This window comes from Chiloscyllium plagiosum, unplaced genomic scaffold, assembly GCF_037043375.1.
Source record: "Chiloscyllium plagiosum isolate Xiang-an unplaced genomic scaffold, Cpla_swu_hap1 HiC_scaffold_1, whole genome shotgun sequence".
Lineage (NCBI taxonomy): Eukaryota > Metazoa > Chordata > Chondrichthyes > Orectolobiformes > Hemiscylliidae > Chiloscyllium > Chiloscyllium plagiosum.
In genome coordinates, this window is record NW_028270139.1 from 109,158,706 (window position 1) to 109,177,304 (window position 18,599).

Here is an 18,599-nt window from a genome sequence, read left to right on the forward strand (position 1 = left end):
TCGTAGAGTGGGGCATGCCAAAATTAGAGGGCATAGGTTTAGGGTGAGGGAGAAAGATTTTTAAAGGACCTTGAGGGCTAACTTTTTCACAAAGAAAAGGGTGCATGTACGGCATGAGCTGTCAGAGGAAGTAGTGAAGGTAGGTACAATTACAAGCTTAAAAGGCAATTGGATGGGTTTATGAATAGGAAAGGTTTAGAAGGATATGTTGACAAATGGGATTATATCAGGTTGGGATATCTGGTCGGCACAGACAAGTTAGGCTGAAGGGTCACTTTCTGTGCTGTATGTCTCTATGTGGGGTTGGTTTGCTGTACAGTGAGATTATCCCAATATCTTAGCATTATAGTTAATAAAATCAATAAGACCAGCAGGGATTTCTGGCCTTGATGGATTTTCCCTACGCAGTTTCACACCAGCATCTGGGCTAAATAGCAGAATTATAAAAATGTTACAATGCAAAAGAGGCTATTCAGTCCATTGTGTCTCCACTGGCTCTCCAAATAAGCATCATGGTTTAGTGCCAATCCTCTGTCTTTTCTCCATGCTATTGTTTCTATTTAAAAAAAATCATCTGTTGCCCTCTTGAGTGCCTCAATTAAATCAGCCTCCTCCATACTTCCAAACAATGCATTCCAGACCTGAACCATTCAGCATGAATTTTTTTTCTTGCATCACATTTGCACCTTTTACAAATCACAATTTTTAAAAATTTGTTCAATGGTTGTGTGCATTGCTGGCTAGGCTAATATCTTTTGCCCATCCCTAATTGCTCAGAGTAGATCAAGATCCAAGCACATTGCCGTATCATCGTCATAGTGTCATACAACGTGGAAACAGGCCTTTCGTCCCAACTCATCCAAGCTAACCAGGTTTCCTAAACTGAAATATTCTCATTTGCTTATGTTTGGCCCATATCCTTCCAAATCTTTCCTATCATATACCTATCCAAATGTCTTGTAGATCTGGATGTAAGTTTGCTCGCTGAGCTGGGAGGTTCATTTTCAGAAGTTTCTTTGCCATACTCGGTAACGTCATCAGTGAGCCAGAGCTTCACTGGAGGCTCACTGATGATGTTACCTAAAATGGTGACGTAACATCTGAAAACGAACCTTCCAGCTCAGCGAGCAAACTTACATCCAGACCCTCATCCTGAGCTACAAATCTTCTCCAAACTCATTGTCTTGTGAATGTTGTAACTGTATCCACTTCAACCACTTCCTCTACTAGCCCGTTCCATATACGCACCACCCTCTCTGGGGGGAGAAGTTGTCCCTCATGTCCCTTTTTAAATTTTTCCTCTCCAACCTAAACCTGTCTCTGGAGTCACATTTAAGCCAAACCAGGTGAGGATGATAGATTTCCTTCTCGAAGGACATTAATGAGACAGATGAGTTTTTTTTTAAGGACAATAGTTTCTTGGTCATCAGTAGATTCTTAATTCCAAACTTTTTTTTAAAATTGAATTCAAATTTCACCATCTCCTGTGGGATAGGACTGTGTGCCTTGCCACTCTTGATGATTTTACAAGTGGCAACAGTTGCTTCCAGTCTTATTCAGACCTCTCATGATTTTAAAAATTCTATCTAATCTCCTCTTAGCCTTTTGCTCTCCAAGGGGAATAGTCCCAACCTCTTCAATTTATCCTTGTCACTGAAGGTGCTCATTCCTGGAACCATAATTGCAAATGTCTTCTGCACTCTCTCCAATGCATGCATATCCTTTCTGAAATGTGGTGTCCAGAGCAATATTTGGCAAGTATATTATACAATATCAGTATCATCTCCTTGATTTTGTGCACTATGCCCCTATTAATAAAGGTCAGAATAGTATATGCTTTCTTTAACTACTCTTTCCATCTATCCTGCTACCTTCAATGATGTGTATATGCGCCCGCACACATGCGCACACCCCTCTCCATGTGCTCATGGGAACTCTTTTGAATTATACCTATTATTTTGTACTATGTGTTGATGTTTTTCCTACCAAAATTTATTACTTCACACTTTTCTACACTGAACTTCATCCCACCTATCTGCGCATTCCCAACCTGAAAATATCCTTTTGAAGCTCTACATTGTGCAAGGGTTTGTATAATTTACAAGTTTTGAATTTGCCCCCTGCACAACAAGGTATAGATCAACTATGTGTATCAGGGAAAGCAAGGCTCCCAATATCAACCCCTGGGGAATTCCACTACAAATCTTCCTCCAGCCCTAAAAATATCCATTGACTATTGCTGTCTGTTTCCTGTCCTTCTACCAATTTTATATCCACGTTGCTACTGTCACTTTTATTCTACAAGCTATGACTTCTCTCACAAATCTGCTGTGTGGCACTGTAACAAATGCTTTCTGGGACTCTATGTACATTATATCTGCAGCATTACCCTCGCCAACTCCATTCGTCACCTCTTTAAAAAAAATCTCCAGCAAGTAGTTAAATAGTTAAACCTTTGGAAATCCATGCTGGTTCTTCCTAACCAATCCACCATGTGACTACTAATGCTCTCCTGAATAATTGTTTCTAAGTCTTTCACACCAAAGAAGTTGTACAATAATTGTAATTTACAGTTTACCTCCAGTGCTTGTTGTGAAGTACCTTGACTTTGGGCAATCTCTGGCCTATATAAAATCAGGGCTAAATTGCTGAACTTGAAGTGAAATACCAAAAATATGGAAATAACTCCTGGCACAGTGTCATATAATGTTTTTCTGAACTTCAACAAAATGGATGTACAATGCATATGTTTCAAATATTTTCTGAATAAACATTCTGAGATTTTATAGTGTATTAATGTACAAAACATTTTTGCTTTGTGGCCTGTTATGGATGTAGGTCTTATTGTTTCAGACCGTTGCATCCCATGCCTCCTCACTGCCCAATCTCTGCTCCTTTTCCAGGTTATGTTGTAACTCAGTTAGTCACTTCATGTGGATCAGATGGTCATTCTATGGCTTTAACTGAGAGCGGGGAAGTTTTCAGCTGGGGAGATGGTGATTATGGAAAGCTTGGACATGGAAATAGTGAAAGACAACGCAGACCTAGACAAATTGAGGCACTGCAGGGAGAAGACGTAGTGCAGGTATATCCTTATTATTCACACAGTGAAAAGAATAGAGTAACTACTTTTGATTAAGAATTTTCATATTGTTCTCTTCCCTGTACTCTCATTACTTACCATCTGTGGCTAAGAGAATGGAATGCAGATTTACTTTTAATGCCAGGAGTGGCCTGGAATAAGATGTCTAAATTTTTCTTCCAGCAGCCCCATCCTGTTAATCTTCTTTAAGTGAAAATATCTGACCCATAACAGGATGGCTGAGAGGGCTCATTTTCTGATAAATTGCAAAATGTGTTCAACCCTGCACATAACGCTCCAACCTCACTATCCATCAAGCTGATTAAACCTTTTTGTAACCTTTTGAAAGAGAACACTATTTCAAGAAATATTTCCATTTACATTATTCAGAAAAAAATAATTGTATGGCCTTGCCTTCTTTGGACAGCTCTCTTGTGGATTTAAGCATTCAGCTGTGGTAACAGCTGATGGAAAACTCTTCACTTTCGGGAGTGGAGATTATGGAAGGTTGGGTCTTAGGAGTACATCGAATAAAATGCTACCTGAAAAGGTGACGGCACTGGAGGATTATTCAATAGGACAGGTACTGGAACTTCATTGATCTAAAAGTGCATTAGTGCAGAAAGAATTTTTTTGCTTTTAAACATTCTAATGGAACCTGCAATACAGAGTCTATTTTCTGTTTGCTGAGTTGAAAATTGTATACTGCCATCAGTCATATGAGTTCTGCAATGTGAGTAGTTGATGATAAAAAAATGTTCTGTATTTCATTCCTTAAACCCTTCAGATTTTTTTATTCTCCTTTCCTATTAGAATCCTCCTCAAAAACACTCCTTACCAAGATTTTGATCAGCCTATTTTTGGTTTGACGTCCATTTGCTTTCCTTAGATCTCTACAAAATCTTGGTATTTTTCTTTGCTATTCTAAAGGAGCTTAATTGTACATTCCAATGGTTGCAACATGAGAGAAAGGGCAACTTGCATTATTCAGATCCTTAATGAAGTAATAAAATAGTGAAATTTAATATATACTTGTTTAGTAGCCCATAATTTAGTAAACCTATATGTTTGTAATTTCAATGTAATTTTAATTAAATTCTACCCTTATTTTAACATCCCACTCACTACTTTCATGTCTCCTGAAACTTGTCCACTTTAATTGGTGCATAATTATTACATGGCTGCAAGACTTTAAGCTACACTGTAATTCGGCTTTCAACTTATGAGCACATTTCTTGAATAAAATAACATTATTATTTCAAGAAATCCCAATTTCCCGCAGGCCATAGTGTGTTTTTGAAGTGCATTTGTTGTAAGGCAAATGATGTGGCAACTAAATAGCACACAGCATTGTTCCACAAACAACAGACCATTTGTTTTGGAGCTGTCAGGTGATGCACAAGTAATGGTCAAAGCATTCTGATCTCCAATAGGTAGTGCCATGGGATCACCTAACTAGTTGGTGGAGCTCATGAATCCTCAATTTAACATCAGCTCCAGCAAGCCTGCATTTTCTGTACCAACGTGGCATCCTAAATTATGCGTTCAAGTCTCCAAGAGCACAACTTGAACCCAGGACTTTATAACATGAACATACAAGCTAAAATTGACACCAAATGATAACCATGAAACTAGACTATTTCTATTTTGTTTACTGCTTAACTGAGACTGATACATGGATGTTTTCTGCTCAGTTAGTTAAGTTTATCCAGGAATATGGAAGAGGATTACTTTCTAGAATTATCTGAAAAAATATGGAGCAGGAAAATAAATTGTACAGCTTTTTCAAGGAGCCAGTTTATGTTAAATTACTTCCTTTCACGCTGCAAGATTCTTTCAATGATTTCTAGCATTATTTATAGCAATAGTTCTTTCTCATATTTTCATGACCAAATATTTAATTTTCATTGAGGACAATTGTGATTGAAAGCTCTAGAGTTGTTAAGAGTAAGAGAAAGTTATAGAGAACTTTTGATTGCTGAGTCCATTATTCGTTCATTAATAAACTATTTCTATTTGCATTTTATAAAACAAAATTAGCCATTTCCTTTATTTCTTTAGGTCGCTTGTGGATTGAATCACACTCTGGTCGTCTCATCAGATGGAATGATAGCCTGGTCATTTGGCGATGGAGACTATGGCAAACTAGGTTTAGGGGCTTGTACTGTTAAATGCTGTCCCCAGGTAAGTTAATCAACATCAGTAGTTTGTCCGGTCATAATCAGAAATATGATAATGGGAGTTTGTTGTTGGCAAATCTGCCCATCACATTTCCTGCCTGACAATAGTGATTTTCATTGGTAGCAAGCTGCTTTGGGGCGTACTGAGGTTGTGAAAGGCATTACAGAGGAACCTCAATTATCCGAGCGAGATGGGCGGGCAGTATTTCGTTTGGATAATTGATTATTCGGTTAATTGATTCAATGCCTCTTCTCTGGGGCTCAGAGTTTTCTGAAGTTTCCTTTTTCCTCTCTCTGCCTACTTTGCTCCTTCTCTCTGTCTCAGGGTTTGTTTCTGAGTAGAGACATACTTGTGTGTAAGGGACCTGCAGCATTGCTGAAGCCTCCCATGTCTTCCTCCCCCACATGCACACACCCCATCACTTCAGTGGGTTTGACACAGCAAGCACTTGCTAAGTCAGCTCCCCGTTCAGGAGACTAGGCAGCAGCACACTGGGCACAGGTCCCTGCATCCCCATCTGCGTGCCCCCATTCGCCCCCACCCCTGCCCTTGTCTGCCCCCACCCTCAAACACACTTCCCGTCCGCCCCCACCCACCAACCACTCCCCTGTCTGAAACCCCCACGCTCGTGCGTGCACACACACACACAAGTTTTTACTGCAATGTTTTGACAAGTTCCCATTCTGCCCTGTATAAGACTATGTTGGAGAGATTATCTGGGAAGGGGGGTTAGGGTACACTTCTGTGTAGAACCTCAGGGGAAGTGTGGGGAGGGAGAGAGGGTGAGTAGTCAGTCATTTGAAGACTGTGCCTGGGCTCCCATTCGATGTCCAAGACTCTTCTCGGCAGCATTTCAGGAAGCCGAGTTCATTTCTAATCATTGTAAACAAAAGATGCGATCAGTGTTGGAAGCACCTCTTTGATGTAATGTTTCTACCGGGACCTTGAGATCTTCTTTGGATAATCAGAAATTTGGATAATTGAGGTTCCTTTGTATATAATTGCAGGTTTTTCTTTGTTCATACCCCTGTGATTTTATTATGCAGAAAATCGAAAGTCTTTGTAATAAAGGAGTGAAGAAAGTAGCTTGTGGAACCCAGTTTTCTGTTGTACTGACAAAGGATGGTCACGTGTACACTTTTGGCCAAGGTACCTTTCTATCTCATAGTCATGTCATTTTATAGTAATTATATCAGTTGTACATTACTACAGGTTTTAGTGGTAATACATTATACTCCAGGTCTCATTTGTTGAGAGTCGATGGAAAGATTGCCAAGAAATCAAGCCCCATTTCTGCACAAACCTTACCAAAAGTGCAAATGTCTTATTTAATCACACAACGCCAGGTTATTGTCTCATAGGTTTATTTGAAAGTACGAGCTTTCAGAGCAATGCTGCTTCGTCAGATAACCACCCAACAAAAGAGTGCAGAAAACTTGTACTTTCAAATAAACCTGTCTGACTGGAACCTGGTGTTGTGTGATTTATAACTTTGTCCACCCCAGTCCAACACCAGCACCTCCACATCTTATTCAGTCACCAAATCCATCAATTCGTTTCCCATTATTAGATGTTGTCCAGGACAAAAAAGCAACTTCCACCATGTTTCTTCAATAAACTCATTTGTTTATTGCAACAAACTTATTCTTTAAACAAATGGCAAAAGTCATTCATAATTAAGATACCATGCAGATTTAAACTATAGCCTCTTAATCGCACAAATACATTCATACACAGGTGAGATAACACAGCTCTGCAGAGATATTATGAATGAGGGAGAAGAATTAGAGAAACACGCCTTTCAGGATCAAGAATCTAAACTAAAGTGGCTAGTAATAGTTGGCATCTCTTCTGATTTCCTGTTAATGAGATTAAGTTTCTGGTAACAACAGAGTGATGGAAGTTCATGTGACAAGTTACTTAGGCCTAGACATTTGGACTGAGATTACAGTTCAGCATTTATTCTGAGGAGGTCAGAGATACCAACTTGTGGAAATTTCTCTGATTCCCAGAAAATACTTCACTGTGATATTTCTTCAGCTGGTTTTCTTTCAGCGTTATCCTTTATTCAGAGAGAGATAGAGATGTTTCCCTTGTGCCAGCTTTCTTCCAACTCCCACTTTTCAGAAGAAACAGAATTCCAAAAGCTCCAAATCTGTGGTAATCAGAACAAAAGTCCAGAGGTTTAATGAGGCAAAGAACAGCGCAGGTCCTTGGGATTATCCGAGTCTGATTGTACAACAGTTTAGAGCAATAACATGCACCTCTTCTCTCCTTTTAAAGGCTTTGCTGGAAATTGCTTTTCGAAGTTATTTGCTTTTCCAGCAAACCGGAGATGATCCCCGGTTCTCTTTGAACTTTTTGACTTGAGTTCTACAAAGTCACATGGTAAACTCTTTATAATGCAGAAAATGTCCAAATCTTCAATCTTCCAATTTCTTGTAGTCCACACATATATGTGCTTCTAACACATATAAGGTAGTTGCCAATGAGACCTATCAGCACTGGGTGCAACTTGAAAGCATTGGACTACATGTCAAATGTTATAGAGACTAATGGTGAAAGCACTTCTGAAATATAATGTATAGTTTCTGTCAACCTACATTTTTAAAAAGGGTATATTTAAAAGCTTGAAAGAATAGTGGCCAAAATGAAGACTCTGACTGAAAGTAGAAAATTATTTTTAAAAAATGGTTCAAGCAGCTAAACTTATTTTTGCTGTTAAATTAAGGAATGTATGACATGGATTGAATATACAATGAAAGCACCTGGAAACCACAATGAAGATTGGGGATGAGGGGAAAACAAAGATTATCTCCCCTCCCACCGTCGCACTACAGAACAGGCCATTAAAGCATACTTCTGAAGCTTGTATTAACCAAGATTAATTTTTCCCTTTAAAAAGAAACTGAAATTATACGATGTTAAGTGGGATAGGAAAATATTCAATAACTGCTTTGATGTTTTCAGGCAAACTGTGAAAAAAAATCTGTTTTCTTTAAAGAACAGATCAACAGATAGTATAAAGAGGATGTGGATATTAGAACGGCTGCTTTTGCTGCCATCGTATCTGCAAAGGGTGCGCTCACTATTCAGATAGTCACAGTGCCTGCAATGTCTCCAAAGGGAGCTGTCTGCACCACAAAATAGGACCATCCATAATATTGAGTCAGACTCAGATAGTTTGGTGAGTGCAGCACCAAGCTCTTTGGTTGTAACATGCTGAGTCATTGGGACAAGGCCAGCGAAAGGCACTTAGTGAAGATTCCATTTAGAGAGTCAGTGCACTATAACAATTCTGCAATTCAGAGAATGGTAAGAATATGGAACTTGTTTCTACAGGGAGTGGTTGAAGTGAATACTGTAGATGTAATTTTTTAGATATACATAAGCATACAAAGGAGCAGGACATAATGACTGCAGTAGTAGATTTAGATGGGAAGAGTCTTGACTGGAACATAACCACTGGACTGGGCATGGGATGCTTTAACTGTTTCTGTGCCATGAATGCATGATGGCAAAATGGCTTCAAAATTGTAAATGGGTTACTGTGATTATATCATTACTAAGGACGAAACACATCCCAATATGTAGTTGCAAAAAAAGTGTAGTGAGCAGTATTTCTACTCTTCTCCATCCATATGTCACTTTTTATTATCTAACCTCATAATTCTAGTTTTTTCCTTAGCAATTTACATTTAATTATTTTTTCCTCCCTCAGTCACACCCTCTGCCTTGCAGTGGGTGGATTTTAATATCTAGACTGGGCGACACTGTGATATGGAAGGAGTTGCATAATGGGGAGTTGGAGTGTCCTTTTTCTTCCTGACTTGGCTGGCCTTTGGGCAGAAAGACCTTGTTCCACAATTGAAACCAGGTCAGAAAGCGTTAACAAAAAGGTCTTCCTGCCCAGAGGCCAGTTGCTTTATTTGATGTTCTACTAAAAGGGAATTGGGAGTTGCCAAGCTATTTGGACAAGTTATCTGGCATACCGTAGTGGGGATTCTTGAAGTCTGGTGAGCAGGGTGATCCTGCCCAGATCTCCTTCCCAATCAAAAGACCTCCACGATTTACAGTACCTCTTTTCTCCTCCATTACAGCCCTGTCTGGCCCTGTCATGCTCACTCCACTTCCCATTTACTGGGACTGCAGAAAATATCCATCTCTTAGGGCCTGCAGCAGTACAGCATTATTTCCACTTAGGAACTGCCAGGCTCTAAGTAGCTGGACACGATGTAATAACCTTACCAACCTGTGAGACCAAATAACAGGCAGGGGACTGGCCAATTGATTTTAAATTGATTCGGGGCTCATGCTGTTTGCTGACTGCTCTCTAGCTGTAATGGGCCCACTTTTCTGAGCATTATATTCTGCCCATTCTTTCTACACTGCCAAACTGGGAACTTCCCTCCCTTTATATCATGTGAAAAATCTTGAAGGCCCATCTCACATGTCCTGAACATAAACAAATTCATAATTTTGGTGAGCAAAACTGTGAATCACTTTTTTTTCAGAATACTCCGTTTTTATCCTCAGAGCGACTTATTGGTTTGCCGGATTCAATGCTGCGGAATCACAATCGTCCACAGCAAGTCCCCGCACTAGAAGCAGTGTTTGTTGAAGATATTGCAGTGGGATCGGAGCATACACTCGCTTTGTGCTCTACGGGGGATATGTATGCCTGGGGATGTAATGCTGAAGGCCAGGTAGGACAGCTAAGTAAATTCTTAATTTATTTAATACACAAAAATATCTCCTTAAATTTGACTGCTTTTTACATTAAAATTATTAAACCAAGATTATAACCAATTTCATCAAAATGCTATTAACATAATTTTGAGATTCAAGTTTAATGCTGTTTATTTCTCATTTGGATCGCAGATTGGAACCAGTTAGTTATATTAAACAACACAGCAGAAAATCCAGATTTGATTCAGTACATTGAGTTGCTGATCTCTTTCAGGGAGCAGTTAGAGCACTCCAATTGGCTCAACCGTTTTATGCTAGTACAATGAACAATCCACAAGAGTTCCTACTGATCACTGCTATACAGTGACCCCAATTAAAAACAAGCATGTTTGCAAACGTTCATTCCGACATGTCAAGATGTCTTCCAAATTTATTAATTTCATTCTTACGTTGTTTAGTCAACAGCTCTGTTATTCTTTTATCCTATGACTACCCAGAATAGTATAAGGCAAACTAGTTGGATTATGGATTGGATTGTTTCTTGGCACAGATTTTCATCATGAAGGGAGCATCTTTGCCATGGCAAAAATGCCAGAAAAAGTTGGGAATCTCAAATCCCACCAACCAAACCAGCATAATTCATTTTCACAGGGAGCAGAATTCGGCTGCCCTTGTCCTGCTAGATGGTAAATATTGAGAGTTTGGAAAGTGGTGTTGTAGGAACCTCGGTACGTTACTGCAATCTATCATGTAGGTGGTCCAAACTGCTGCCACTGTGCAACGGTGGTGATCGGCGAGAATGTTAAAGGTGGTGCCTAGGGTGCCAATCAAATGGGCAGCTTCATCCTAGATGGTTGTTGAGCTTCTTGAATATTGCTGGTACTGCATTGCAAAACCCTTACCACCCAACGCCTGGAGGAAGAACACCTCATATTTCACCTTGGGACCCTGCAACTACTTGGGATAAATGTGAATTTCACCAGTTTCCTCATTTCCCCTCTCTCCCTACCCCCATTAATTCCAGTCCTCAGCCTCCAATTTGGCACCGCCCTCCTGACCTGTCCATCATCTTTCCCATCTATCCACTCTTCTTCCCCTAGTTGCCATTGACCTCAGTTTTATTAGCAATGCCCTGCTGCATTGATATCTAGAGCCGAGAGTGCGGTGCTGGAAGAGCACAGCAAGTCATGCAGCATCCAAGGAGCAGGAGAGTCGACATTTTAGGTATAAGCCCTTCATCAGGAATGAGGCTTGCGGGCTGGGGGGGTGTAGAGAGATAAATGGGGTGGGAGAGGAGGGGGTGGAGAGGTGGGGGGAAGGTAGCTGAAAGCGCAATAGATAGGTAGAGGTGGGGGAGAAGGTGATAGGTCGGAGAGGAGGGTGGAGCGGATAGGTGGGAAGGAAGATGGACAGTTAGGACACGTTATGAGGGCAGTGCCGAGTTAGAAGGTTGGATCTGGAATGGGGTGTGGGATGGGAAAATGAGGAAACTGGTGAAGTCCACATTAATCCCATGTGGTTGGAGGGTCCCAAGGTGTTTCCAGCACCACACACTCAACTTTGACATTGAGAGCAGTCACTTTCACTTCACTTCTGGAGTTCAGCTGTTTTGTTCATATTTGGACCAAGGCTGTAATGAGGGCAAAAGATGAGTGGATCTGGCACAGTGGTCAGTGGTTAGCACTGCTGCCTTATGGCACCAGGGACCCGGGTTCGATTCCAACCTAAGGCGACTGTGTATGTGGAGTTTGCACATTCTCCCATGTCTAAGTGGGTTTCCTCCATGTGCTCCAGTTTCCTCCGACAATCAGATTAGGTGAATTGGCCATGCTAAAAAAAATTGCCCATAGTTTAAGATGTGTAGGTTAGGTGCATTAGTCAGGAGAAATATCGGATAATAGAGTAGGGGAATGGATCTGGGTGGGTTACTCTTTTGAGGGTCGATGTGGACTTGTTGGACCAAATGGCCTGTTTCCACACTGTAGGGATTCTATGGCTATGTCTATGTAGAACCAAAACTGGACATCACTGAGCAGGTTATCGTTGAGAAAATGCTACTTGATAATACTGTTGACAACCCCTTATAACACTTTGCTGATGACTGATATAATGATTTGGACCCCTAAAACTTCATAAGTATTTCAGAATTCCTGTTGACGTAAAGCTTTGTGCTGTGTGACTATTTTCCCAATCTATTATTTTCACAAGAGGATGCCTATGAAATGAACATTTTGCTGGACAGCTGCAGCTTCTTATAGAATGGAAAGGTTTGTTAACCTAAGGGATAAGCACTCACGAGAAATGTTTGTTTTTGTAAGAAATTTCAAAAGGGCTGAGAGGTGACCTTATAGAGGTTTGTAAAATCATGAGGGGCATGGATAGGGCAAATAGCCAAAGTCATTTCCCAGGGTAGCGGAGTCCGAAACTAAAGGGGATAAGTTTAAGGTGAGAGAGGAAAGATTGAAAAGGGACCAAAGAGGCAACTTGTTCACATGGAGAGTGGTTTATGTATGGAATGAGCTGCCAGAGGAAGTGGTGAAGAGTGGTGCAATTACAGCATGTAAAAGGCATCAGGATGGGTTTATGAATAGGAAGGGATTAGAGGGGTATGGACCAAATGCTGACAAATGGGATTAGATCAGTTTAGAATATCTGCTTGGCATGGATAAGTTGGACCGAAGGGTCTGTTTACTTGATGTATAACTTTATGATTCTTAAAAAGATTCTCCTTCTCACCTGATGCATTGTGATCCTTAGGTTAAGCAACACCTTTTGTGTGTCTCATCTTGCGACTTTACTTTGTTTTATGTTGGATCAATTTGAGTATATTGATTTTTGTTATTTCTGATGATGAAATTTTCATTAAGTAGGTAATATTGTTCTGTCGCCATGCTCCTAAGGTATGTCCATAATGGTTACTAAGTGAACTGGTTTGGGGCAGGAAGGGCAGTAGTTCAATTGGCATTGGCACTATAAAGGGTTAATGGGATGATTGGGGACATGGGAAGTACGAGGAGCAATGGTATCTGGGTAAATGGGCACATGGAAGGTGTGAATGTGAGCGATACTGTGGGTCTGAGTACATTGGCATAGATTGTCATGGCAAGTATATGGCATGAGGTTGATTCCAAGGTATTAGGTGGCAAGGGATAGCATGGATAGTGCATGGAGAGTCAAGTGGAGAAAAGTTGGAGGGATTTTTTGTCTTTACTCTTTTTTTTTAAAATATTTTTGGCATTTTAACACCAGGCAAGAGCACCAAGGCAGACTTTCTGTACAACCAGTCTTGGGAACTGACGGACTTTTGCTCTCTTCCATGGTCATGTGACCTGACTCCCAGATTGAAAATGGAAATTGCTGAGCCATTTTGGGTTTGAGAATTCAGGATTTATCCTGCTTTTGTACACCAGATTCAAGAATGAAAATTTCATCTTTTATGATTGATATTCTTTATATTTCTGGTACTCTGACTCTTATTTTATATAATTTGCACAGTTAACCTCACTGATTTTTTAAAAAATGGAGATAGACTGGTTGGTCTGACATTGGTAGGGAAAATGCTAGAGTCCAGTGTAAAATATTTCACAGCACAAAACTTGGAAAACAGTGACAGGACTGAGTCAGCATGGATTCATGAAAAGGAAATGGTGCTTAACAAGTCTTCTAGAATTTTTTGATAATATATCTACTAGGAAGAGCTAGATGAGTGAGTGGGTAAATGCATGGCTGATGAAATATAATCTGGATAAATGTGAGATTACCCATTTTGGCAGCAAAAGCAAGAAGGCAGATTGTTCTCAGAGTGGAGGTAGATTGGGAAAGTGGGCAATGAAATGAGACCTAGATGTGCATATATGCCAGTCACTGAAAGTTAGCAGGTACAGTAGGTGGTAAAGAAGGCAAAATGGTGCTTTTAAAAAAAAACTGCAGATGCTGGAAGTCTGAAACAAAAACAGAAATTGCTGAAGAAACTCAGTAGCTCTGGCAGTATCTGTGGAGAGAAAGCAAAGTTAATGATTCTAGTCTAGTGACCCTTCAGAACTGGAAAATGTTATAGGAACAAATTACTACAGATATTGCAATCTACTGAAAACAACAAATACTGGAGATCACAGCGGGTCAGACAGCATCCATGGGAAGAGAGTGCAAGTTAACGTTTAGAGTCCAAATGATCGTTCAGGCAGTAAAGTTGCCAGATGAGAGAGAACTGGTGTTGCTTAACCTAAGGGTCACTACACATCAGGTGAGGGGAGAAGTTGAGAAGGAGTATCCTTTTATAGTCATGGAATTGTACAGCTCTGATGAAGATTCATCTAGACTCTAAACATTAGCTTGCTCTCTGTCTCCATGGATTCTGTCTGACCCATTGTGATCTCCAGCATTTGTTGTTTTCTGGCAAATGGTATGTTGGTCTCCTTAGTGACTGCATTTGAGTATTTCAACAATATCTTGCTGCAATTGTACAATCCTTTGGTGAGACCACACCTGGAGTATTATGTGCACTTTTGGTCTCCTTATCTAAAGAAGGAATCTCTGACTGTGGAGGGAGTGCGACAAAGGTTTACTAGGACTGATTCCTGGAATGGCAAGAATGACATATGAAAATAAATGGATCAGTTAAGACTATTTTCACTCGAGTTTAGAGAAATGAGAATGGTCTCATAGAAACTTATAAAGTTCTAACAAACCTAGACAGGGTAAATGTGGGAGGATGTTTCTGATTAATGAGGACTCCAGAGCTATGGGTCACTGTTTAAGGATGTGGACTGAGATGAGATGAAATTTCTTTATCCAGAGAGTGGTGAACATGTAGAATTCTCTGCCACAGAAAGTGATTGAGGCCAAACAGAAATGTTTTCAAGGAGTTAGATGCAGTTCTTTGAGCTAAATGTAATCAAAGGGTTTGGGGAGAAAGTGGAAACAGTGGCCTGAGTTGAATGATTAGCCATGATTATATTGAGTAGTGGTACAGTCTTGAAGGACCGATTGGCCTGCTCCTGTTTTCTATGTCTCCATGTTAAAGTCTTGATAATTGTGTTGTAACATTTTCTCAATTACCTAATTTTTATGTAGCTATGTTGTAAGTTAGTAAATTTTCAACCTCCTTTCTGCAGCTTGGTCTAAACCATACCAACCAAGTAAAAGAACCAACATTGATCACTGCACTTCAGGGGAAAAATATTCGTCAGATTTCAGCTGGTCGGTGTCACAGTGCTGCATGGACCACACCCCCTCTTTCAGCTTCAACTCCAGGTGATGTAGTATACCTAATTTTGTAACACAACTTGTGTGGCTCTTGTGGAGTAATGTCCTGATCTGAGAGCCAGGAGGACCAGGTTAAAGTTCCACCTGTCCTAGATATGTGTCTTAACAGGTTAATTGAAGTAACTATTCAATGTTTCCAACACTGACACCTGGAAACTGTAGTGGAGCCTTCTCCAGTAAGGAAAGTACCTGTAACAAACTGAAGAAATTACAAAAGCATTTAGAATATTCTGTGGGATTAGTTTGTAATTTACAAATTTTTATGGACTGTTGCAAAGAGCTAGATACTGTCAAATAGAATGTGATTCTGGTGTATACCAGTTAGAACAATGTTTAGTTAAAAGGCCATTTGACTGTTATCACATAAAAATTGGAAGAACATTAGCATTGTGTTCCTTTTCCCTCTGAGAGCTCTCCTTTTCTTATGTTCTCTCTCATGTATTATGTTCAATTGAACACCACACTGCAGCTTTAATGCCTCAGCTGAATTGATCTTGCAATAAATATTGGTGTAACTAGAGTTGTAGGCTGGACCCCAGAGACCAACTGAGGCTCGTAAGTAGCCTCTTAAGTAGAGAAGATTTCTTGGTGGAAGAAGGGAACCAACGTGAGAAAATGAGGTTGAATGGAGACCACTAAAAGCTATCCATTTTGCTTCTTATCAAAGCCTCTTCATTCCCCATGCTGGTGACCACCCATCCTGCAATTCTTATCCTATCCACACTCTATTCTTTCTGGAGATCCAGCAGAAATTCTCAAGGTCAATTTGTTGTACCAGCAGTTCCCGATGACTGACAGTACCATACTAAAGAGCTGTCAGCCTGTGATAAGCTGACAGATTTTGTTGATTGGGGTAAGTTGGTCGCTGGTTTTCCACCCTCCTGAAGCTTTCTTTGTGTGAAAGGCTGGATGATGTCCAGACAAATGCCTTATTGCCTGGCAGTTGTAATGGGCTTTCTGGAGAGAAATAATGCACTGTTCTTATTGGTTCTCTGATCAACGTATGACGCTACAGCCCAACATATTAAATTCTGTCTGTTGTACTAAAACTCTAAAGTCAAATATTTTACCAAAATAGGTACAACAGCTGGATTTTAGAAACCAAATAATTACTATCATTGATTTAAAACAATAATTTGCTTTTTTTTAAAATCAAAGGTAACACAATTCCTGTTCAACTTGGTATACCACAAATGATACCTCCGCAATACAATGTACTGAAGGAATGCAGCCCAGAAATCCTCACAGACAGGCTACGGGTCCTGTTTCACTTCTCTGATCTGATGTATAGGTCTTGGCGACTATTGAATCTCAACTCAAATCATCAGGTAAATTATTTCTTTTGCATCCTGGATAGGATAATTTTAACATGTTTTCTATTGCAGCCAGCTAACACCAGGGAAAAGTCACTAAAAAGGGAGGCCAAACACATCTGGGAGTAATAATTTAGCAAGCCTGTGTTTTAGAAATTTAATGGCTGCAGATGCAATGAGTGACTTTGGGAAGGATAATTGAGATTTTGGAACATTGTGGTGAATCTTGACTTCAAAGAAAAAGCAAATGTAGGATGAGTTATTTAGAAATGTGTTTGAGAGGCAGGTTCTCATGTTTAAAAGACAGGTTTTGTGTGGCAAAACAGAAGTTACCTCTACCACATTTCCAGGCAGTGCGTTGAATGTCTTAATTATTCGCTGTGTAAGAAAATGTTTCCCTTATTGCTTTCTTTTGCTTTCTTTGCAAAATCACTTTAAATTTGTGCTTTCTCATTCTTGATGCTTTTGTGAATGGGAACAGATTCTCTCTAACTATGATTTTGAAAATGTCTGCAAGATATCCTCTTGGCTTTCTTCTCTCTAAAGACAATGCTTCCAACTTCTCAAATCTATTCTCATAATTAACTATTCTAGGGATGAGAAACATTCTTCTAAATCACGTCTGCACCCTGTCCAAAGTATTCATGTCCTTCCTTAAGTTTGACACCCAGAATGTTACACAGTACATCAGCTGAGGTCTATCAAATATTTTATAATAAAAAAATGAGTGTAATGTATTTATGTTTGTATTCCATGCCATCATTAATGAAGCTTAGAATACTAAATGCTTTACTGCACACTCCCTCTGCACATCCGTAGGAGTGGTACCCTTTATTGTATACTGTCCCTCCATGTTCTTTGTACTAGACTGTATCACATCACACTTTAATTATCATCTTGTCCACATCAATTTTGAGTCTACATTCGAAAACGGGGATTTACACCTGGAGGCAAAAGGCATGGCCAAACTGTTAAATGAATACTTTGCATCTGTCTTTACCCATGAGGCAGATGTTGCCCAGGCCGTCCCATTATCACCTGCCTCAGTTATGAGGAGAGACTGGATAAGCTGAGTTTGTTTTCCTTGGAACACAGGAGACTGAGGGGTAATCTGATTGAGGTATACAAAATTTTGAGAAGCGTAGACAGGATAGATTGTGAGAATCTTTTTCTTCCTATGGCAGATATATCTAAGACTGTTTCAGGTAAGGACTAAGTGGTTTGGAGGAAATCTGATGTTTTTTTTCACTCAGGTGGTAGGAGTATGGAACACACAATCTGAGAGTGTGGTGAAGGCAGATACTCTCATAACATTTAAGAAGCACCTGGACCAGTATTAAAATGTCAGGGCATTGACTATGGGCCAAGTGCAGCTAAATTGGATTGGTGTGGTTTGTTGATGGGCATAGATATGTTGGGCAGAAGGCTCTGTTCCTCTGCTGTATGACTCTATGACTCAATCTCTGAGTCAGAATACTGACTTTTTTGTAAAATATAGAACTGTGAAAGTGCCATTTTCTTACCTATTGGACAAACTGTCACCATTTGTTAGTGGTGGTCATTCAACTGAGGAAACAAACTGGTTTACTAGCTCATGCCAGTATGGGCTGTAACTGACTGGTCCAAGCATAAGCAACTTCTCTTACATGAAGAGACTTTACAAGCAGTTGTCTAAATTAAGAATTTTTTTAACAACTAGACGAATTCCTGGACAAAACATCAGCATTTCTAAACTAAATACTTGATAAATTGCCACATTTTTCTGGGAGAGTGCATAATTTGCATATGTAATAAATAAAAGTCTTTCATAGAATTTAGGTATTCTACAAAAATACAATTAAAATTGAAGTGTTTGACTTTTGTACTACAATTTATTTGTAATTTTTATAAAGGCTCACTTAAAATACACAAGAAACCAAATAATGTGTAGAACTAAGACTTTTTTTAGCCATTGATTCTTGTGATTTAAAAAAAAACTTCAACCAGAAAATCTGAAACAAAGGCATTACCTTTAACAATTGTGCAGCAGATTTGCACTCAGGTTTATTTTGATCCCAGCAAAGCTTTTT

The 18,599-nt window shown here is 39.7% G+C and overlaps 1 protein-coding gene across 3 annotated transcripts in view; it reads left to right on the forward strand.

Annotated features, from left to right (window-relative positions):
* Window positions 1-18,599, forward strand: part of LOC122548398 (putative E3 ubiquitin-protein ligase HERC1) — a 377,691-nt gene that overhangs the window by 334,683 nt on the left and 24,409 nt on the right. For all 3 annotated transcript variants that reach the window (XM_043686981.2, XM_043687001.2, XM_043686991.2), the window contains exons 65-71: window positions 2,904-3,085; window positions 3,510-3,665; window positions 5,144-5,266; window positions 6,310-6,412; window positions 9,800-9,969; window positions 15,067-15,205; window positions 16,376-16,545. In XM_043686981.2, the coding sequence (XP_043542916.2) occupies window positions 2,904-3,085; window positions 3,510-3,665; window positions 5,144-5,266; window positions 6,310-6,412; window positions 9,800-9,969; window positions 15,067-15,205; window positions 16,376-16,545 (1,043 nt within the window). The remainder of the gene's footprint in view (window positions 1-2,903; window positions 3,086-3,509; window positions 3,666-5,143; window positions 5,267-6,309; window positions 6,413-9,799; window positions 9,970-15,066; window positions 15,206-16,375; window positions 16,546-18,599) is intronic.